At 45.6% G+C, this 23068-nt stretch overlaps 1 protein-coding gene across 1 annotated transcript in view; it reads right to left on the bottom strand.

Annotated features, from left to right (window-relative positions):
* Positions 1-4604: 4604 nt before the first annotated feature.
* KCNJ5 (potassium inwardly rectifying channel subfamily J member 5) overlaps positions 4605-23068 on the bottom strand; it is a 36683-nt gene continuing 18219 nt past the window's right edge. The window contains exon 4 of the mRNA XM_083588853.1: positions 4605-5423. Coding sequence (XP_083444979.1) covers positions 5047-5423 — 377 coding nt within the window. The 3' untranslated portion in view covers positions 4605-5046. The remainder of the gene's footprint in view (positions 5424-23068) is intronic.

Raw genomic sequence — 23068 nt, 5'->3', positions numbered from 1 at the left:
TCCTTCCTTCTAGATCAGTGGAAGGCAGTAGGTAGCAAATTCCTCATTCTTACAAGTACAGAACGGGTATTATTTGGCGCCTGTAGCAGTGCTAGTTCATCCTTGGTACGGCCTTGCTGTTCCAAAGTGGAGGCAATGCTATTCACAGCTTGTCAAATTTATCTCCGCCTTAATGAAGACAGCCTCACAACCATCGACAATGGCTGGTGTTATTTGTTCTGTTCTGGCAATGTGCCCGTTTGCCACATCGTGTAGCTGACACAGTCAGCCATGTAGCATCTGAAGCTTATCGTAAGGTATCAGTTATTTCAGCGCAAATGTCTTCTCTCTGTTCAGTGGTTCAGTCTTCCCGTTGGTAAGAAAAGTGCTCAGTAGTAAATGGGCAGTAAGGAACTCTGAGATACGTGGGCTGGGGGAATTCAATGACAGAGCTTGTCTCTGAAACAAGTTGTTAGATCCTCTCCATCCTAAACAGACTTCAGAAATTGCTAGAGCCTTACAGATCATGCTCAAGAACCAAAGGCACCAGCTGAATTAGCATTGTTCTCTCACCAAGGTGACAACTGCATGACACAAATGTTTCCCCTATTCTTGGCAAATGCATGATATTTTGATCAACTGTTCTGGGTGCTGGGGGGGGGAGAGGAAAGTGCATGTCGCTGCCCCCAGCTCCCTGTCTTCCTCTTCCTAACCCTAAAGTATGAATGGAGTGGTGAACCTGTGGCTCTCCAGATGTTGTTGGACTACAACTCCCATCATCCCTGACTATCAGCTGTGTTGACTGGGGCTGATGGGAGTTGCAGTCCGGAAATGTCTGAAGAGTCACAGATTCCCCATCTCTGCTCTAGGCTAGCATACCCTCCAAGTGTCCCTGTTTTCTGGGGACAGATCTGTAGAATTGTGAAAGCCATCCCGGCTTCTGATTTGATTCTGGAATGCCCCTATGTTCCCTTCCACTGCCACAGTGGCTGCTGCAAAGGAGCATCCTGTGGCCTCTCCTCCCTTGGGCAGCTTGTAGTGGCTGCTGGAGAGCAGGCAAGGAGGAGGAGAGGCTTCTGCCACCAGGGCGACACGCCGGCTCTGAGGGGCGGGCAGAGGGCAAGGATAAAATAGAATAAAATCGGAATTAAGAGGCTTTCTCAGGAAGGTGGAGGGTGTGTGTGCTGTGTTCTGTTGGTGACAGGAAATGCTCTGCTGGGGAGGGGTGTGACAAAAAATGAGGGATTGAGGAGGGTCAGTTGGGGGGTGGAGTGAGAAATGTCCCTTTTTTCATCTGAGGAATGTTAAGGGTATGGTGACTAAGTGTGTCCCCTTGGGCCTGATCCAGCAGCCTCTTCTGCTGTTACCAGGCCTCCCCATTACTGCCTGGTGGTGCTGCCTCCAAAGCCTTCTTCCCTGGGGTCACACAGTAAGCCCACCTGCCTCCCAGAACCACTGGGGCATTTTTTCTTCTTCTTCTTGTGCAGACAAGCCTGTCTTTCTTGCAGCGCTTAGCTGTGCCTTCCCGTAGTTGCAAATTCCCTCTGCCTGGCAGAGGCTGGCTTTTGTTTCACACTCCATTATTCTGCAAGAGCTTCTGGGCTTGGGGGTGTGTGTGTGTGTGTGTGTGTGTGTGTGTGTGTGTGTGTGAAGCCAACATTTCCCCAGAAAGTTATTTTGAAAGCAGAGGAAGCTTCCCTTTTGTCTTTCATCCAGATTTAGGTCTCAATGCCCCACCCCAATATGTAAAATCCAGCTTTGGTTTTGTTCCCATTGCCATAAGAGCCACACGTCCCTCTGGTGGTTTCACCAAGCCTCTTAAGTAGGGGGAGAACAATGCAAACTGTGCCATGAACACCCCTTTCCAAGGGGGGGAGAAGGTTCAAGATTTATTTGTCAGGGCAGAGGCCCCATCACTGACCTCCTTTCACTCCCATTCCCACAGCGGTTCAGATGCTCTTGGAAACTGGAAGCAACGAACCAGTGCTTTGCCAATTAGGACATTTCTGTGCAAGCTCAAATTCCCTGGAAATGTCTCTAAACGCACATGTCCTGTACCCCCGAGAGCTCAGAGAAGGAGCAGGAGGCTGCTGTGATTTATTTGTTTTTTGGCAGATCTTTTTAACTCCTTCCAGAAACACCTGGGGTTTGGCAATGGGATTTTTAAAAACGCAGTTCTGCTATAACACCCAGTGGTGGATGGAATGGGCTTGTTTGAACACTACACCACCCGGCACTGGAGACTTATCCCTGCCAATTATTTCTGGGAAAAAGATCTCTTGTTCAAAAGTGTTGTATGTCCAGGAGAAGGGCATCCCAATGAGAACAGAGCTTCTTGGGGGGTTATTTAAGAAGAGGAAGCTGCAACAAAATGTTGCAGTGTGGGGGTGTTCCTGGTCAGTGCTCTGCTTCAAGATACTCCATTTCATTCTGCCTCCTCTTAACCCTTCCTCCCATGACTTGGCACTCTGTGGCCACTGTTGTTCAGCCCTCAAACAACAGCACTCAAGTAGAGGGATTTATTGTGGTTTTATCCTTCTGTTTCTCATAGAAGCTCAGGGAATGCAGAATCACCCCCTCCCATTATGTCCTCACAACAGCCCTGCAAAGGAGGTTAGGCTGAGAGAGTTAGGCTGGCCCCAGGTCTCCCAGAGAACTTTATGGCTGGGTGTGAATATGGCCCCCTCATTAGTCTACTCTAATTGCTATGCCAGAAGTTAGTGATATTGATCTTTAGTGGCCAAGAATCATAGAACTGTAGAGTTTGAAGGGACCCTGAGTCTCATCTAGTCCAACAATAAAGGAATATGCAGCTAACCCTATATGGGGATTGAACCTGCAACCTCAGAATGCAAGCTAGGAGACTCCTGGGTTCAAATTTTACTTACTCAGTGGCTTAAGGGAAACCACCAACTCTCAGCACATCACACAATATGGGGGTCTTACTTGAGACATAATGGCTCAGTGCGTCTGGCTGTTAACCAGAAGGTTGGTGGCTCGAGCCCACCCCGGGGTGGCTGCATTGCAGGGTGTTGGACTAGACGACCCTCTGGGTCCCTTCAGAGCCAGTGTGGTATAGTGGTTAAGAGCAGTGGACTCATAATCTGGTGAACCGGGTTCACTTCCCCGCTCCTCCACATGCAGCTGCTGGGTGACCTTGGGCTAGTCACACTTCTCTGAAGTCTCTCAGCCCCACTCACCTCACAGAGTGTTTGTTGTGGGGGAGGAAGGGAAAGGAGATTGTTAGCCACTTTGAGACTCCTTAGGGTAGTGATAAGGCAGGATATCAAATCCAAACTCCTCCTCCTCCTCCTCCTCCTCCTCCTCCTCCTCCTCCTCCTCCTCCTCTTCTTCTTCTTCTAATGTTTCACCAGAATCTCCTTTCTTGCTACCGGAATCCATTGTTCCAGATCCTATGCTCTGGAGCAGGAGAAAACAAGCTTGCACCGTCTTCCATGTGATAGCCCTTCAGTTATTTGAAGATGGCTGTCCTATCATCTCTCAGTCTTCTCTAGATTAAGCACACCCAACTACCTCAAGCGTTCTTCATAATGCTTGGGTCTCCAGGTCCTTGATCATCTTGGTCACCTTCCCCTGCACACCTTTCAGCTTGTCAATAACCATCTTAAGCTGTGGCCACACTGATTCATACTGGTCATAAATCCTGTTACCCTTTAAACTCCCCCTTTCTCTCATACACACACACACACACTTCCCATATGCTCCTTTAAATGTGTGTAAGCCAGAGTGTAGAATTCAGCACCAACCTCCCGCCCTCATGCCATCCTGGGCACACTTACCAGCAGATAAGCCTTTGTGAACTCCACAGGGCTTACTTCTGAATAAAAATTCCCTGGCCTGGGTGCCCTGCATGGTCACAGTTTTTTCTGTTTTTGCACAGAGGAATAGGTTTCAAGAAGGAAGAGAATAGACCATTAACAGTATGAAGAGGGGGCAACCACAGAGGAAGAATGGGAAAGAAAAGCCTGAACAAACAAGTTGCAATCTGGGCAATCACAGGATTTGATTCTTTCCCTTCTGGACAAGTGAAAACAAGCTTGGCAGCAGTTTTCGGAGAGGAAATATTGGGGCTAACCATGTTTGGCAGGTCACTGTTTGGCGCTCCTTGGATTGGTGTGAGAAAGTTCTAAATGAAGTGAAATCGCATTAATACATTGTGACATTTAAAGGAAAAAATGGGGTTAAAGTACTCAGATGCTGTCAACAGTGTCTTGCTTGGACTGTTAATGTCACTTGGCTCAGGGATGATACGGCTGTCCCATGGAAGATGGAGCAAGCTTGTTTTCTGCTGCTCCAGATGGGAGGACCCGAACCAACAACTTCAAATGACAAGAAAGGAGATTCCAACTCAATATTAGGAAGAACTTTCTGATAGCAAGAGCTGTTCAACGGTGAAAGGACTCTCTGGGAAGGTAGCCACCAAGAGTGAAGCCATGGTGCTGAATAGCCATCAATATTCCTCTCCCCCATGAACTCGTCCAATCCTCTTTTAAAAACCATTCAAGTTGATAGCCATCACAGTTTAATTATGTACCTCATGAATCAGTTCAAAAGGAAAGTCACGCATTGGCTGTCCCTAGAAGGCATCTCTATCCCCCGCACACTCCATTCCTCTCTTTTTATTCAGCAAATTAGTGTCTACAATCCACCAAATTAATGAAGGAGAAGATTTGCAGCTACATTCCATTCCCCAAAGAGGGTCCCCCCCCCACAATACATGCCCTCCCTCTGCCAGAAGGGAGGCATTCAAAGCACACACTTGTGAAACATCACTATTAGTTAAGGTCATCACAATCATAATACTTCTTGTCTAGAACATTTGTTGGTGTCCATGGATCTCAAAGTGGTGAGTAAGTCCCTGTAGTAATTGCATTTTGCAGGAAAGAGGGGAGAAGCCCAAACAGATGTTCAGGCCCGTCTGAGTTCAGTCACACAACTGGAAATGAGAGCATGGTCCTCTAGTCTTAAGTCCACCTTCCCAGCTCTCCTTGAGCCCCTTCCCTGGTAGATGCACCTGAATTTTCAATAGTTCGACCCAAATCTGTGTTATAAGGACATGCTGTCTTTCAGTTCCCCTGCCATTCCGTTGGCTCCATTCAACTCAGCTGGCTCCTGGCCTTCCTCTTTGCTCCCGTCCTTCTCCTGGACGACCTCCTCTTCCTCCCCCTCTTCCTCTTTCGACTTCTCCGACTCCTCTCCCCCCAAGAGGTTGGCACTGGACAGGTGGCTCAGCAGGTGCCCCTCGCGGAATGACTCTGCCAGCTCTTTGGCACAGCACTCTGGCGTGTTGGTTTCGTAGGTGCTGTGGAAGGAGTTGTAGTCGACCTCGTAAAAGTCCTTCTCCAGGGTCAGAACGGGAGTGAAGCGGTGGCCCCACAGCACTTCCTTGTCCATGTAGGAGCTCCGAGCCTGGCAAGTCATTCCTGGATGGAGGGGAGAGATGAGAGAGAGGAGAGAGAGAGAGAGAAAGAGAGAGAGAGAGAGAGTCGTGATGGGGATTCGGTGAAGGAACAAGAAGGGATTTAATGTTAAGCCGCCTTAGATGCTCACACTTCCCTCCTTTTCTAAACTTCCCTCCTTTTCTAAAAAAGTTTAAAAGCAGTTCATGGTCGTTCCATACCTGATTGCTTCAGGACAGGGAAAAAGGATTTGCTTAACAAGCCTTATTATTAGTAGTAGTAGTATTTTATATTTTTAAAGGTTCCCGATGTTTCAACAAAAAGCACAAGCATCAATGAACTGACCATGCCTCTTGGCAAGCAAAAGGAGGACATTTGATTGCACAAGAAGATCGTTTTAATAGCATATGATGATTGGGACACGACAAAGGACTTAAATGGCCAAAGCTCCTCCTGAAGCTTTGCTGCAAAACCGCAGGATCTCTCCCTTGGTTTCTCTCTACTAAGTGCACTAGCTATTTTCTCAATGGACAAACAAATATATTTTCTGTGACTACTTCATGAGGGGCGGGGTCCTAATCGTTCTCTTTCGTGAGGTAACAGCTTCAGGCGGCAGATATGTTGGGTGGCAGTCACATGGGTGCCATGTGGCCTGCCTTAGACACCCTAAGCTAGCCACCTGTCCTCAGGAGGTCGTAGGACATTATCCCATCACCAACATAGAGGCAAGATTAATTTACAGCCATGTTTAGGGAAGTTTTTAATGACTGATGTCATTAAAAGTACTTTTAATCTTTTGTTGGAAGCCGCCCAGAGTGGCTGGGGAAACCCAGCCAGATGGGCGGGGTATAAATAACAATGTATTATTATTATTATTATTATTATTATTATTATTATTATTATTATTATTTATACTTCTCTAGATGGAATGGCAGGGAGCACCCCCTTGGCTTGCCTCAAACAGCACCATGGATTGGGGTAGCCTTGGTCAGGGGCAGAGTGAAGGGATTGCAGCCAAAGCACAGTGCAGAGCTGTTTTAAAGCCCTTTTGCAAAGAGCCCAGTGTTGCTCGCAGAGGCTGCCTGACTCTCTTTCTCTCCACCCTGTGACCTCACTACCTGACTGCCACGGATTCCTCCAGGGCCCCCAATCCAACCCAACCCAGAGCGATCCAGGATTGCCTCAACCTGACTCAGCCAAAGCCCAGCCAAAGCCCCAATTGGCCCAATTCAGATTCAGGATTGGGTTGTATATATTATTTATCTTACTTATTTCATAACATTTATCCACTGCTTGATTGTAAAAAAACCACACCATCCCCTCCCAAAGCGGTTTACAAAAAAGGATGGAACAATAGAAATACCAATAAGAAAGATTAACGATAACTTAAAACTTTCACAAAGTTAAAATAACAATAGACGAAAAATATAGATCAAAACTCACATCGGATTCTAAACATCTGGACAGGCTTGTCTAAGCAAAAAACCATGTTTTTAGCAGGTGCTGAAAAGAGCACTATGATGTCAAGAGGCAGGGAGTTCCAAAGTGTAGCTGCCGCCATACTGAAAGATCAAGTTCCTACATGATCTTTGGAGCGGAGGTTCTGTGGCACCTGTAACAGCGCCATTTCCTCTAATCAAAGTGGTTGAGTGGGCATATATGGGGTAAGGTGATCTCGCAGGCAGGTAAACCAGTGTGTGCAGCCTCACTCTGAATTTCATGACGGGAAGAAAAAGTTGGGCAGCAATGTAATAAGCACATATTCAGCAGATGAAGCCACTTCTAGAGAACATGCTGGGGAAGAGAGAAAAGGAAGGATGTGGCTCCCTGTCTGATGCGGAGCTGGACCGCTTTTCGGCAGGCTGACAGAGGAGGCTTCTGTTACAGCAGACTTCTGGGCACGAACAGTGTTAGTCACGGCATTCTGGCTCTCAGCAAGCTCAGGAACCAGGAAGTGCAGAGGCTGCTTTGAAAAAAATAATGTGCTAGAGGAGGGAAGGAAGCCCAGGATGTTCTGAAGCGGGAGAGTGGGCCCTGCTCAGGAAGCAGGAGGTTGGGCTGGTATTCGAGGTTCTTCTCCTAATAAGTAGGTCAAGGAAGCATCCGCATTCTGGCACAACCAAGGTGATGATGGCACAAATGATATGAGCTTTTCGGTGCCTGCTAAAAACATCCTTATTTAGCCAAGCCCGGAATTAAGATTGCTGGAAGAAATATCAACAACCTCAGATATGCAGATGACACAACCTTGATGGCAGAAAGTGAGGAGGAATTAAAGAACCTCTTAATGAGGGTGGAAGAGGAGAGCGCAAAATATGGTCTGAAGCTCAACATCAAAAAAACAACAACAACAAAAAACCACTAAGATCATGGCCACTGGTCCCATCCTGGCAAATAGAAGGGGAAGAAATGGAGGCAGTGAGAGACTTTACTTTCTTGGGCTCCATGATCACTGCAGATGGTGACAGCAGTCACGAAATTAAAAGACGCCTGCTTCTTGGGAGAAAAGCAATGACAAACCTAGACAGCATCTTAAAAAGCAGAGACATCACCTTACCGACAAAGGTCTGCATAGTTAAAGCTATGGTTTTCCCAGTAGTGATGTATGGAAGCGAGAGCTGGACCATAAAGAAGGCTGATCGCCGAAGAATTGATGCTTTTGAATTATGGTGCTGGAGGAGACTCTTGAGAGTCCCATGGACTGCAAGAAGATCAAACCTATCCATTCTTAAGGAAATCAGCCCTGAGTGCTCACTGGAAGGACAGATTGTGAAGCTGAGGCTCCAATACTTTGGCCACCTCATGAGAAGAAGAGAAGACTCCCTGGAAAGATGGAGGGCACAAGGAGAAGGGGACGACAGAGGACGAGATGGTTGGACAGTGTTCTTGAAGCTACCAGCATGAGTTTGACCAAACTGCAGGAGGCAGTGGAAGACAAAAGTGCCTGGCGTGCTCTGGACCATGGGGTCACGAAGAGTCGGACATGACTAAACGACTAAACAACAACAAGGAAGACAGGAAGTTGAGGGAATTTTAAGCTGTTTTAGTATTTTAACTTTTGCATGGTTTAACATACTGCTGTAATTTCTTCTTGATTTCCTTGTGTTATCTTTTTGTAGGAGGGGAGAGTGTTGCCTCCAAGTGTCCCATATTCCAGGGACAGTCCTGGATTTACCGAAGCCATCCCAGTTTCCGATTTGATCCCAGAATGTTCCTGCTTTCCTTAGGACCTCCCTATTTTTATTGCAGAAATGTTGAAAGGTATGGAGTTATATGACCCTGGGCTAAGGAGATAAGTAACTACACATCTGAATAATACAAATAAAAATTCAAGGAGAGAAGGTGATGTTGGTGGGAATATATGCCCCCAATGAGAAAAAAGCAGTTTTTTAAAAAAAAAAATGGAAACAGAATTACTTGAATACACGGACCAAAAGATGATTTTAATGGGAGACTTAAATGGAGTTCCATCATTAGAAAAGGACAGATCAGCTATAAAAAAGGTACAAAAGAAGGCAGATCATCAAAGACTTTTTTTGTATTGGATCAAACTTTAAATTTGATAGATATATGGAGAGTAATACATTTGTTTGACAAATGGTTCACTTATTATGCTTATAACAGCAGTTCAAGAATTGACTCTTTATGGATTTCCAAAGAGTTGGAACCTCAAGTAAAAAAAAATAGAAATTAATCCCAGGACATTTTCGGATCACAATTCTTTGATAATGGAAATACAAAAGGAAAGTCACACCATGTTTTATTATGATTTTTTATATGTTGGAAGCCACCAGAGTGTCTGGGGCAACCCAGTCATATGGGTGGGGTATTTATTATTATTATTATTATTATTATTATTATTATTATTATTATTAAAAAATAGGACATCCCTATTTTCATCAGATAAATGTTGGAAGGTATGGCGTTGCTCTTGCACTCTGATCCTGCTTGTGGGCTTCCCACAGGAACCTGGGTGGCCACTGGGAGAACAGGATGCTGCAAAACATGGGCCCCTTTGGGCCTCATCCAGGCTCGACTTACGCCCATATATTCATATCTCAGTGCTAGTGCATCTGCTTTGGTATCCGCCATGTCACTCGTTCCATGTCTCTGATACACAAAATATGAGTATGCTCGTCTGACGAAGCCCAGCAGGGCGAAACAAGGTATTATTCTGGGAATCCATGTCACGTTTAAGTTTTTTCGTCTGACACCGGCATACAACAACTATATCTTGCAAAGGCACATGTTAAGATCTTTTGTATCCTTCGTCTGATACCTGCACACAGCAACTGCATACAACAACCAACATCTGCAAAGGCAGATGTGGAACATTACAAAGAACAGTTCATCTTTTGCAAGCACTGCTCCTTAAAGTTGTTACGTTTGACACTGGTATTCGCGAAGACAAATGTGGAACACAAAAGCTTCTATTTGGACATTAAGTATATAAGAACTGATCTATTTATATTTCCTGTTCTGAATGTTGGTCCTTAATTGCTTCCACTCAATTAGATAATGTGAAAAGAGTTATGTTTATATGATGTATAAATAATTTATATAGTTAAACACAGCCAGTTATGTTGTGGGTATATTTATATTTCCATGCAGAAGGTCACAAGTTCAATCCCCATCGTCTCCAGGTAGGGCTGGGAGAAAGTTCCTTTTCTAACAATCTGGAGTGCCACTGCCAGCCTGCTTCTCTGCCTGGCACCAGATCTCTTAGTGTTGACCCAGGTCATCGAGCCTGAGCTTCTGCAGCTGCCGCCCACTGGACATGCATTGCTATTGACAACAGCAGCAACAGCAGCAGAGGCCCCGGGGGCAGCAGCTGAGGAAGCCCAAGGACAAGGAGGTTGTTGCATTTCTTCTGATTTTGTGCTGCTCTTGCTGACTACCTCAAACATCACCTGTTGGGAGGATGGGGCCCAGGTTCAACTTAATAACTAATAACTTAAAGTACACCTCTGCTGTTGGTATTTATATTAGAGCAGGGCCCTCCTTGTGCAGCAGATGTGTTTGTGTGTTTTAATGAACTGAACAGGCTGAACAGAGTGAAAGATTATGAGTCATTGGGCGGTGGTGGGGAGAGAGTGTGTGTATCAACATAATAGTGTTTAGCTTAATTTTTTTTAGTTGCTTGTTTGCTAATAGTGTTTTAGAGGCCGTAATTGTTTTGTTATTATTATTTTTAAAAAATAGATTTTATTGAAATCTGAGAAAGAATATAAAGATTACTATCAAATATCTTTTTGTCAAGGCTAAAAAAAACTAGCCTAAATAAAAAAACAGTGAAGAAGAGAAGGTAAAGGAGAAGAAAAAAGAAGAAAGGATAAAGAATAAAGAATAAAAGAATAAAAAGAGAACTTCTGTAAGGCTGAGGATCCCGCTTGTGTTACTTTAGGTTCAACAACAACAGCTTTCTCCTTCAGCCTTACAGAAGAAAATTGAGGACTACAAGTTGAGGCCTTTTATGATCGAATCTAGAAAAAGTCAGAATCTGAGGATCGGATCCCGGCCTGGACTGAAGAAGGAAAGTTGGAAAGATCCCTCTATGCAGGGACTAATTGACTTTTGGGACATGGACTTGGGTCTGGAGGAGATTGAAGCTCTGGGGGCCGTTGGATTTGGAGGAATCTTGAAACATGTCCTGAAACACTTTATGGATCTTAGTTTCAACTATGGAAATTTGGCTGACCTGTCCAGAAGGAATAAAAGTATTGTTAGGTTGGAGTCTTCCCGAGATCTGCTCTTTAGCATTAAAGAATATGAAGAAGACCTGCAGAAGGGACCTGGAAAAGAGTTAAGAGCCTCGGACATAAGATCTCCAGGTTGATGGACTATATGGAATTGACGGAAAGGACTGGCAGAATCCGAAACCAGGGAGAGGAGATGGTGGAAGAAGATTGGAAAATTTAAAGTTTATATATAGAAATACTGTAAAATTAATGAGTGATAGAAAAATAGTGGAATGAAATTTTATGGCCTTAGCAGAAATGTTATAAGGAGTTAAGCATATATAAGTATTTTAGCCTTAATGGAAAATAAGGTTAAAAATATGTTGAGGTATTTATAATTGATAGAAAATAGAGAAAGATGGAAAGGATTTGCTGAAACAATTAATAGAAGTGGAATACAAAAAGGGAGGTGTGAGGAGGTCAAGGAAACAAGGGAATGAAAGATAGAGTATGGAAAAGGTGTGATGTATGTTTTTAAATTGTTTTTGTTTTGTTTTATTTAGGGTTAGGGTTAAGATTTTGTTTAGTTTAATGTGTTTAGGTTGTGTTTTGTATTGTTTATATATTGTATTGTATTGCTTTTTTTCTCTTTTGTTTTTTTCCTCTCTTGTCTTCTTTTCTTTTCTTTTCCTTTTTTGTAATCTTTAAAAGTAATAAATATTATTTAAAAAAAGAGAGAGAGAGAACTTCTGATTCTTCATCTGTCAGCTAAAAATAGAAAATTGTTCAGCACATCCCCTCCAAGGTAACACCCAACAAAGCCACTTTCTATAAACCAATATTACCTTCAATCCTGAAATCCAAATACCGTAAGTTCCTTTTCTTTTTCATGCAAAAGGTCTATAAGAAGTTTTCAATCTTTAGTAAATATTGACAATGACTATTCTCTGATCAAACATGCCAACTTCGCCATCTCAGCTAAATCCAGCTAAATTTTAACAACCATTATTCCCCCATTGTTGGTATCACTGTTTTTTATGGGATTCATTCGAAGGCAAAACGGAATAGAAATACAATAGATCAAATCAATCAAGAAGGACCAATGCTCTGACCCAGCATCAGGCAGCTCCTTATTGCTGTGCCCCTCCATCTGTCACCCGAGGCAGTGGCCTCACTCTGCCTAATGGTAGGGCTGGCCTGTTGACACCATACCTACATGCCTGGGCCTTTCTATTCCACGGTAGGCAGTGAAAGGCTATAGCTCAGTGGCAGAGCATCTCCTTTGCGCGCAGAAGGTCCCAGTTTCAACCCCTGGCATGTCCAGGTGGGGCTGGGACTAGACTTCCTGCCTGAGACCCTAGAGAGCCACTGGCAGGTGAGTATGGGCGACACTGAGCTCAAGGGCATAACTGGATATAAGGCAGCTTTCTAGTTGCTGTACCTGTGGTCTTGGTGTGGCTGCTTGACCCTGAGATAAAATCATGGAGGAGAAAAGCAAAAGAGACTTCCCAAGTTCTTCAGCATCCTCAGGCATCCCTGCCTGCCTTCCAGCCAGTTCTTGGAACAGCTCTTGCCCCAAAGGGAGATACTTATTCTGATTTGGAATTCCACAGCCAAATCAGTGGCCGTAAGCCTTCATTCACGATGGGAACAATGGAGAGCTTTCACTGCCCTGAACGCTGCCTTTCTGCCAAAGCCTGCTTCCTTGTAACCCCAGGGGGACACCCGGAGCCAGCACAATTGAAGCAGTTGTAATTGCTCCATAATGTCATTCAGATATTCCTTTTTAGCACATGTGCATCAGAGTTAATCGCACAGGGATGCGGCGCCTGGCAACCCCGACGTCCCTCCAAAAGCAGCACAGCCGTGTCCTTGCCTGCTCCAGATTTCATTAAGGGTCTGGCTTTGGAAGCTGCCGACTCTCTCCAGCCTGAGCTCCTCAAAGCATTTCTTATTTTCCCAGTTAATTGTTTTCCCAAACAAAACGGAGGCAGAGAGAGGCGGTGCTAAGAGAGAAGTGCTGGGCTTCACTGAGGACAGACGGGAACAGTCACTTTGCCTTTTGCCTGCAGTGCAACCACCGTATTTGGGACTTTTCTCCCCACCCCTTTTTTCAAAACCCACACAGCAGTGGACTGGAGAGGTCTGATGTGCAGTTTCCATCTGCAGGAACGCTTTGGGAGCAATGCAGAGAGACACATGTATGTGCTATGCTGACATGACACCAAAAGTTTAAAACCACACAGAGTGAAAGATTCATGGGTCAAATATATGAAAAGTCTGTGCAGATGATAACTTGATCATCATCACCCTTGATTCATCACCCAAGATCAGAGTAAGCTTCATGGCCAGTGGTGTAGCATGGGGGTGCACAGGGGCAGTTGCCCCAAGCACAAAATTGTTAGAGGCACAAAACGTCAACACACAGTGCAGCCTAAATAGAACTGCACACTTCCATTGCTGGGCTCCATTGAAAACAGCTTCTCCATGCGAACCAGGAAGTGACCTTTCCAGACAATGGGACGACTCTTCTGGGTGATGCGGATGCCATTAGGCAGTGGAAAGTGCATGTGTACTCCATCCATTTCCCTCCCACCCACCTGCCCCCCTCTGCACAGCCCAGAGTCCTGGCAACCCTCACTACGCCACTGTCCATAGCTAAGTGTGAATTTGAATCCAGCTCTCTCTGGTCCTAGTTTTCAGCCTGAGGTCCTCATCCCCCTCTGTGCAACCTTCTGCCAGTAGTGGGTGGAGTCAGAAGCAAAAGTGTGAGGGGCAATGGATGCCCATTTTACCTTTGCACATTATCCTAATTTCTATGCACCTTCTTCCTCCCCTCTTTATGATGAGAGTTCAAGGACAAATTTTGGATGCAAATTGAGAGGTGTGGCCTGGGAAGAGTTCCGAAGGAAAGGTAGACCTGGAAGATGGCATGTGTCCCCTAGGCTTGAAGGCCACCACCCCATGCCTAGTCCAGGTTCTCACAGTAGCCACTCAAATGCGTGTGGGAAACTCTCGAGCAGAACCCGAGCACAAGAGCCCTTTCCCCTCCTGTGGCCTCCAGCAACTGGTATTCAGAAGCATTATGTGCATAGCCTCCTCTTCCTTGAATTTCTCCAATCCTCTTCTACAGCCATCCAAGTTGATAGCCATCACTGCCTCTTGTGGAGCAAATTCCTGTGGTTGCATCCTGTACTGTGGATCCTGCATTGGGTTAAGTTGAGGTCCGATCTCCTTTCCAACCATTTGGTTCCATGATTCTATTAACTCTAAGTTCTGTCTACTCACACGCTGAGTGCAATTATTTTTTTTAAGTGTGCTGAAAAGTTATCTAGTCCTTCAAATAGGAATCCATTTCCCCTCATAGAGGGTACGTGGATGATCAAAGAGACTTGTCTCTGATGGGATGGCGCTGTGGACACTGCTGTCCTGCCTGAGTGGAAGAGTCATAAATATTCTAACTATCGCTCCTCTAATTAGGCAGTGTGTGTCCTTCATTAGCATCAAAGTCTCTGAAATATAATTTTGCACGGTTGTAAAAATTAGTACCCCATTTACACTAATTAATCTAACTAAAACCTCAGCCTCTGAAAAAGTCAATATTGTTCAACTTCTTGCATCAAAAGGGTGTTAGAAAGCAGGAGCTTTTGGGGACTCCGTTACCAATTAAATCTGTGCAACTGTCTGTACTCGGCTCATTTTGATTTCCATGATAGAAGAGAGAGGCTCCCCATTCTGTGGAATGTTCCATAAAGGAAAAATAGAGTTGTATAATGCACTGATATTGAGAGGAACCTGGGGTCTGGTGTCCAGTTCCGAGCACCACAATTTAAGGAGGATATTGACAAGCTGGAAGGTGTGCAGAGGAGGGCAACCAGGATGATCCAGGGTCTGGAAACCAAGCCTTATGAGGAATGGTTGAGGGAAGATGGAGCAGGCTTGTTTTCTCCTGTTCCAGAGGGGAAACCCAAACCAATGAATTCAGTTGACAAGGCAGGGGATTCCAGCTCAGAGTTAGGACGAACTTTCTGACATTAAGATCTGCTTGACGCTGGGACAGATTCCCTTGGAAGATGGTGGACTCTCCTTCACTGGAGGTTTTTAAGCAGAGGTTGGATGGCCATCTGTTAGGGATTCTTTAGCTGTGTAGTCCTGCCTTGTGGGGGTTTGGACTAGATGACTCTTGGGGTCCCTTCCGACTCTACAATTCTATCTTTCTATTATTTATGTTCCTAAATAAATGAAAGAATTATGAGACCAAGAGGGCACCTACTGGTTTAGAATTACACGACCAACTTTTTAGCTGCAGGTCTTTGCCCCACGTGCAGATTCGAAACCAGGTTGAGACACCACATAACCCAGAGTTTATTACACCTGTCCAGATCATATCCTACATCACGACCAGATGCCTTGATTTCCTGACATAATCCCCCTTATCAGGAACTTGTTGCACTATGAGCAAAATGCTCCCTGCTTCCCCCGCCTCTTTTTCTAAAAGGATGTAATCAATGGAGCAATTAAGAACCTGAACTTATGCCTGCCTCATCTGTCCCCCAGGTAACTCCAGATCGATATACAAACAGCCTTCCTGGCATTTCTTAAAATAGATTGGTATGGCCATTGACCTTCCTGCCAGCCTCCTTCTCAACACACACACACACACACACACGTTCACATTTATATAGCACTTTAGAGTTTTGAATGCATTTCACCTTCATTATCTCAGTAATCCTTCTGGCAACCCTTCAAAGTAGGTCAGCATAATTAGCCGTGCATTGCAGCTGAGGGAGGGGCCGAGGCAGAGAGAATGTAGCTTGCCTAAAGGCCAGTGAGGGAGTTCATGGCAGGGCACAGAGCTCTGCCTGATCAGGCCAAAGGACCATCTAGTCCAGCTTTCTGTCTTCTGAGTAGGGAAGGCATTGGCTGCAACCCCAAGGCTTTGCTAATACAGTGATAAGCAAATGGTCATCACTGAGCACAGAAACAAATAAGCTTGCCTCTCTCCTCCCCTCAAGAGTTCCAAATTGGCTTGCAATCGTATCCCATTTGCACTGATTAATCTGACTGAGATCTCAGACTCTGAAAAAGTCAATATTGTTCCTCTGTTTTTCACTTCAAACAGATGTTGGGAAGTAATTGGTGCTCAGCTTCCAATTAATTCTGCACATCTCACATGGACAAGTCCTTGTCTACAGCAACACATCTTGAGATCTACTTGTAGGCCCTGATTTACCTTCTGCTCTTTGAGTCTTAGAGCAAGAAAGGGAAGCTCAGGCCTGGAGGTCAAATGTGGCCCTACAGGCCTTGAAATATGGACCTCAGAACACTCCTTAGGCTACACCCATTATTCCAGGCCACGCCTCACAGGTCCTACCGCTGCTGTGTGGGAAACGAAAGGAACAACTGACAAGGGGCTGGAAATGGTTCTACGTCTCCCACTGCCTTAGAGTCTCAGGTCCTAAACCAAATCCAGGAGTGGACCTGGAGGTTCCCATGACTACACACCTGGTCACACCCATACCTGCACACAATCAAGGTATCAAGTCCATCCACCTGAAGTGTCCCCACCCCACCCTAGCTGAATCCTATTTTTCTGGGTTGCACAGTGGCACCGATGAAATGATGGCAGTGGCAGGATCTGGTGAGATCTTACAGAGCTCACGTGAGATCTTGCAGAGTACCCAAGATCTTGCAAAATTTCAGTGAGGTCTGGCAAGATTTCATGCAGCGCACAAGATCACACCAGAAGCCACTGCTGCTACCACCGCTTCTCTACCGGTGGCAGAGGTAGAGGCAACTGCCTCAGCCCGCCTCATGGGCAGGCCGGCTCTGCACACAAGAAATGAAATGAGTTACTAAACATGCAAGAATTTTCCCAAGAAACTTCTGGAAAACTGTTTGTAGCAGGGCTCATGAGGTGGAGCAAGAAACATCATGGATCCACTCCTCTGTCCCCGCCAATTAAAACGTCCAGCTAATTTTGGCAACTGGGAATATTTTCATCTGAAAGGAAAGGCTCCATCACCCAGTTCTGAGCATGGTGTCATCAGGTTCATCTGATGAATGTTGACCAATGCCGTTGCAAAAAGATATCACCCTGTAAGGTAGTCTGCAATTAATTAAGATCTCATTGCATTTCTGCTTGATAAATTTTTGCAATAAGAATGAGTATTTCCAGGCAGTGAACATTTCTGCACTTCAAGCCTATATTTCATGTCCTTCAGTTGTGAATTTTGTCAGCATCACTAAAAATAACGGCTGGCTAATTGTCAACAAGACCCTGGATTGGGTGGGAGTTTTGGCAGGAAGGCAGTATCTGCCAGAAAGTCTGAGACGATGTGCAGACTGTTTCATCATATGGAATGATGACTTAAGGGTGACAAAATGGTACTTTCTAATGTTCTCTAATTGAATCAGCCAAGTCATTCATCAAGTAACTGGAACAAAGCAGAACATCTTCAGAGCAGAGGCAGCCCCACTTGCTTTTTCAGACTTTATGTTTCCCAAATAGTCTCAGTCTCTCACTACGAATGCAAGAAGAGCCTGCTGGATTAGGCCAATGGCCAGCCAGATGCCTGTGGGAAACTTGCAAGCAGGGTTTGAGAACAAGAGCCCTCTCCTCTCCTGTGGTTCCAGCAATTGGTCTTCAGAAGCACTGATGCCTCCGACTGTAGAGGCAGAACATATCCATTGTGGCTAGTTGCCATCAATAGTCCTATCCTCCATGAATTTGCCCAATCCTTTTTTAAAGTCATCTACGTCAGTGGCCCCCACTGCCTCTTGTGGGAGGGAGTTCCATACGTTAACTATGCACTGTATGAAGTACTTTCTTTTATCTGTCCTGAATAAGTAAGAGCTGTTTGACAGTGGAGTGGACTCCCTCAGAAGGCAGCTGACTCTTCTTCAGTGGAGGTTTCCAAGCAGAGGTTGGATGGTCATCTGCCAGGGATTTCTGCATTGCAGGGGGTTGGACTAGATGACCCTTGGGGTCCCTTCCAACCCTGCAATTATATGATTCTATGAAAACACACACACACACACACACACACACTGGAAGCTGACATGAAGAAAGTTGGGGGACAAATGAGGAAAAGAATTTTGTCTGTCCTGAATTTAGTCCTAAATCTGAAAACAAATCCCAGAACTGAGCATAGTATCCTGAGGAACTCTCTTCCTTAATTTTCAGGGTTGGATTGCACACCACATTATTCAGGTTTCTCTTTCTCTCTCTCATTAGAAGAGAAGAAGAAGAAGAGTTTGGATTTGATATCCCACCTTTCACTCCCTTTAAGGAGTCTCAAAGTGGCTAACATTCCCCTTTCCCTTCCTCCCCCTCAACAAACATTCTGTGAGGTGAGTGGGGCTGAGAGACTTCAGAGAAGTGTGACTGGCCCGAGGTCACCCAGCAGCTGCATGTAGAGGAGCGGAGACGTGAACCCGGTTCCCCAGATTACGGGACTACCGCTCTTAACCACTACACCACACTGGCTCTTTTATGCTTAAAATAGCCACTTTTATGTTAAAGGGAAATAAAAATAATAAAGCGGCTTTGAGGTCCCTGTCTACAACATGATCCCAGCTCGGAATGTCCCCCACACAGTGTTTTCCACCTCAAAAAGTCTCCCCTGCCTGCTGTTTTCCCATGAAGGTGGTGCTGTTTTGCAGTGAATAGCACCTAAGGGTCAGCTGAGAGAGAGAGAAAGACTGCTTTTCAGCTGAAAGTGGTGCAGGGCACCAGTTCATAATATGAGGCCCTCATTACTCCTTTTTTACTTCAGCATAAAACTGGCCAGAAGAGCTGCATCAGGTGTAGCTTGGCCTCACACCTGGGACATTGCTTTGCTATGGGTCCTTGTTATTTAGCGGACCTCAGAGGAGGTGGGGGTCGCTGCAAAACAGCAGCGTTGATCCTGCAAAACTTGAAATCTACCTGTCCCGGCTGTGCTGGATAGATGTGTCAAAGAATGGGCGAGACGAACTTCACACATGCAGCTGAATCTTAGGATCCATTTGATGCTACCCTGATGATGCTTAGATATTCTTCATTACCCCCCTGTGATTGCCGACTATATTGTAGCTCTTAATCCTGCTGACAGGAGCTCATGAAGCAACGCAAATGGCAAAAATCATCGTAACAACCGCAGTCTTAATTGGTTGTCTGAGCACCCACCCGAAGCAGCGTCTGGGACCTGCTAGCCGCAATTAAAATGATGAGGAGCCGGTGAGGGGGTGGTGTTGCTGCTTACTCTTAAGCTTCAAAGAGCGGCTGATGGTCAGGGCCATCAGTGAGGAGGGGGGAACATTTTTGGGCCCCTGCTGAGGGCTTCATCCCTGCAGGGGCCTCCACTGCTCCTCTTGTCTTGGTCCATGCCCTCTTCCTGCTCTCCATTGCCACCCATTCACTTAAGAACATAAGAAGAGCCTGATGGATCAGCCCAACAGGCAACAGCTCATCTAATCTAGCCTTTGGTTCTCACAACAGCCAAGCAGATGCCTCAATGGGAAGTCCATTTCACAGCGGCCATTCTCCCCTTCTGCTGTTGCTAGCAACTGGTATTCGGAAGCATCACTGCCTCTGATTGTGGGGGCAGAGCATAACCTGAGGATAGCACAGTCGTTAGGAGCATAAGACTCTAATCTCAAGGTCGTGGGTTTGAGCCTCACGATGGGCAAAACATTGGACTAGCATGGACTAGCATGACCCCTTCCAGCTCTACAATTCCTATGATCATGACCAATAGCCATTGACCCATAGCCTTTCCCATGAATATGTCCAAAACATCTAGGTTGGTGGCCACTGCTGCTTCCTGCGGGAGCGAGTTCCAACATTCAACTTCACTGGATGAGTTCCAGTGTTACGAGAGAGGGAGAAAAACTTTTCTTAATCTGCTTTCTTGGTGCTGGAGGAAACTCTTGAGAGTCCCATGGACTGCAAGAAGATCAAACCTATCCATTCTGAAGGAAATCTGCCCTGAGTGCTCACTGGAAGGACAGATCCTGAAGCTGAGGCTCCAATACTTTAGCCACCTCATGAGAAGAGAAGACTCCCTGGAAAAGACCCTGATGTTGGGAAAGATGGAGGGCACAAGGAGAAGGGGAGGACAGAGGACGAGATGGTTGGACAGTGTTCTCGAAGCTACAAACATGAGTCTGACCAAACTGCGGGAGGCAACGGAAGATAGGAGTGCCTGGCATGCTCTGGTCCATGGGGTCATGAAGAGTCGGACACAACTAAACAACAACAACAACAAATCCGCTTTCTCCATGTAGCCTAAGATGGTGAGTAGGAATGGCATGGTATGGCTTGTACATGGAAGATAATCACCGAACCAAGTATTGGGCACCCTAAGCAGGAATTATTGATAAATTAGGGTTGCACTCTTGCAAGACAACCAGCTTTTAGAGTTTGTGTGTGTGTGTGTGTCCCCCACTTGGATGTGCTGCAATATTATCGGTGGCTGGTACACTGTCATTTGCTTTAGGGTCAGAATGATGACCACACTGTTAAAAATAGCCAGTGATAATAATGATGATGATAAAACAAAAATAAGATGGGAAATATTGTCAGAAATGGAGAGGAGAAGCTCTTGGTGAGGTTAAGAACAGCTTAACCTGCCAAGCATGCACAGAAAGCCTCAGCTGAAGACAGCCAACGTCAAGGAGGGAAGCTATAATTAATGTCACCAAATGCCAGTGAAAGGAGGAAATTGATTTGCACACAATGCTCACCCCTTGGAGATCACGCTCCTGGGTCCCCTTTCAAAAAGCCACCAAAGGAGTCTTGAGTTGCAAACTTCTTTATGAAAGGCTGGACATAAGAAGAGCTCTGCTGGCTCAAACCAAAACATCTTGTTTCCATAGTATTAATAGAGGAGATGGGTCTTAGCTCAGTGGTAAAGCCCCTGCTTGGCTTGCAGAAGTTCTCTGGTTCAATCTACAGTGCTCTCTCCAGGTAAGTGATAGGAGAGAACCGTTTTTGAAACTCTGGAGAGTCAATGTAGACAATACTGAGCCAGGGGTCCCAATGATTTGATTCAGGAGGAGGCACTTCACTATGCTCCTCTGTCCTCTCACGTGGCTGACCGAATGCTTCCAGGCATGAGAACACAGCAAGAACCTTGATGGGTCAGATGAAGGATCCAGCTCAAAAGGAGGCACAGTGCAATGCATAGTTACACTATGGAACTCACTGCCACAGGACCACCATCCTATATGGTTTTAAAAAGATTAGACAGTGCAAGGTTTCTTGTTTGAACAGTGGAACATTCTTCCCCATCTCTTCCCCTTCCCCCATGCACCCCCTAAATCTGTTTCAGGGATTTCCCCAAGACTCTGGAGCAGATCTGGGGAGGGCACAGGGGGGTGTGCAGGGAGGAGAGAGGGGAAAGTTGTGCTTGGCAAGCAGAAATGCTAGCGCTGACAGGATGCGTCAGCTGACTACTGCCCCATGTAAGCAAACTGAGACAAATTCCCTCCAAAATGCAGTCCGCAATAACATCAGGAGAAGCTTGGGCAGTTCAATTTTTACTCCCAGATGCAGGAAATGCCCCTAGAGACCAGCTGCTGCTGGGACTCATAATTGTGGAGGGGGCTGCTGTGTGCAGGCCCTGCTTGTGGACTTCCCTTCGAGGCAACAGGCTGGCCGCTGTCAGAACAGGATGCTTTGGCTCAATCCAGCACCCAAGACCTTCTGATGTCCTTCGTTCTCACAGTGACCCGTTTTCCTTCTGCTCACCTTGACAAAATTTGGAACTGCTTGTGGAGGCACAACAGCCACTCCTTTTCTATAAATAACACGACTGCCTAATAGACAAGGCAGGGAATCGGATCAAACTGGCGTCTTTTGAAATCTTACAAGTGCCAGAAAGTTTCAGGCAGTAATCTTGAGCACAACGGCTCAAGTTTTGCTTTTAATCTTTTTTAAAAAGTGAATTGAAAAAGAGAGGAGAGTTTTTGCAAATGCACTTTCTTTGTGTATCTTCTTGCACTCAGCAGTACGAAGGTCACAGAAGTGGCTTTTTCGTGGAGCCTCCAAGAGAGAGTTAATGGAAGTTTCAGCAGGGGAGAGAATTCCTTAAGAACAACCATTGTGTTGCATTGAGTTATTCAAATAAATAGGAGAAATCTGTGTTCATCAGAACGTTTCCATTTAGAAAGACATTGGATTCAGGGCTTTACAGGGAGATCCTAGAGAAGAAGAGGTCTATCAGCAGCTGTTAGTCATGATGGAGCCTCCATGTACGTAGGAGTAGAATACCACTGATTAACAGTGGCCAGTGGGGCAATCATGGGGCAATGCTTCATTCCTTGTCCCAATAGGAAGTATATTATTGAACTAGACCCAGGATAGACAATGTGCTGCTCTCTGGATGTTTTGGACTACAACTCACATCGGTCCCAGCTAGCATGCCCAATGGCCAGGTCTTGTGGAAGTTGTAGTCCACAACCCAACATATGGAGGTCTTCATTTTGGCCATCCATGAACCAGGTGGAACCTTGGTCTGACATGGAAGTGCTCTTGCTATGCTCTTGGGTTCCAGACTAGTAACGCACTGAGGTTCTGCCACACCTCCTGGTGTGTGATGGCTTTAGAAACATGACGTCTGGCAACAGATTTCTGCATCCAATGGGGGTGGGGAAATGTACCAGATTTCATTCTGAAAACAAATAATTGAAGTGCCTAATTCCGATAGCCAAAGGGAAAGTTGGCTGATCCACACCATATGTTTTAAAGCTCCTGGATCCCTCCCCCAAAGAATCCTGGGCACTATACTTTTTTAGGGTACTGTGAACTGTATATGTATATGAGGTGGCTAAACTACAGTTCCCAAGGTTTTGGTGGGGAGGCCTGGTGCATTAAATGCATGGTGTGTGGGTATGATCAACAAGTGTAAGATTTTCCAGTAACCATTTGACCCATTGCCTTGTCCAGAATCCCATATCTTAGTTTTGTAAAAGCAACTCCTTCGCCCTTGTAAAACCAGAGATTCA

The sequence above is a fragment of the Podarcis filfolensis genome, assembly GCF_964270895.1.
Source record: "Podarcis filfolensis genome assembly, chromosome: 15".
Lineage (NCBI taxonomy): Eukaryota > Metazoa > Chordata > Lepidosauria > Squamata > Lacertidae > Podarcis > Podarcis filfolensis.
This window is presented reverse-complemented; position numbering and strand designations above follow the sequence as displayed.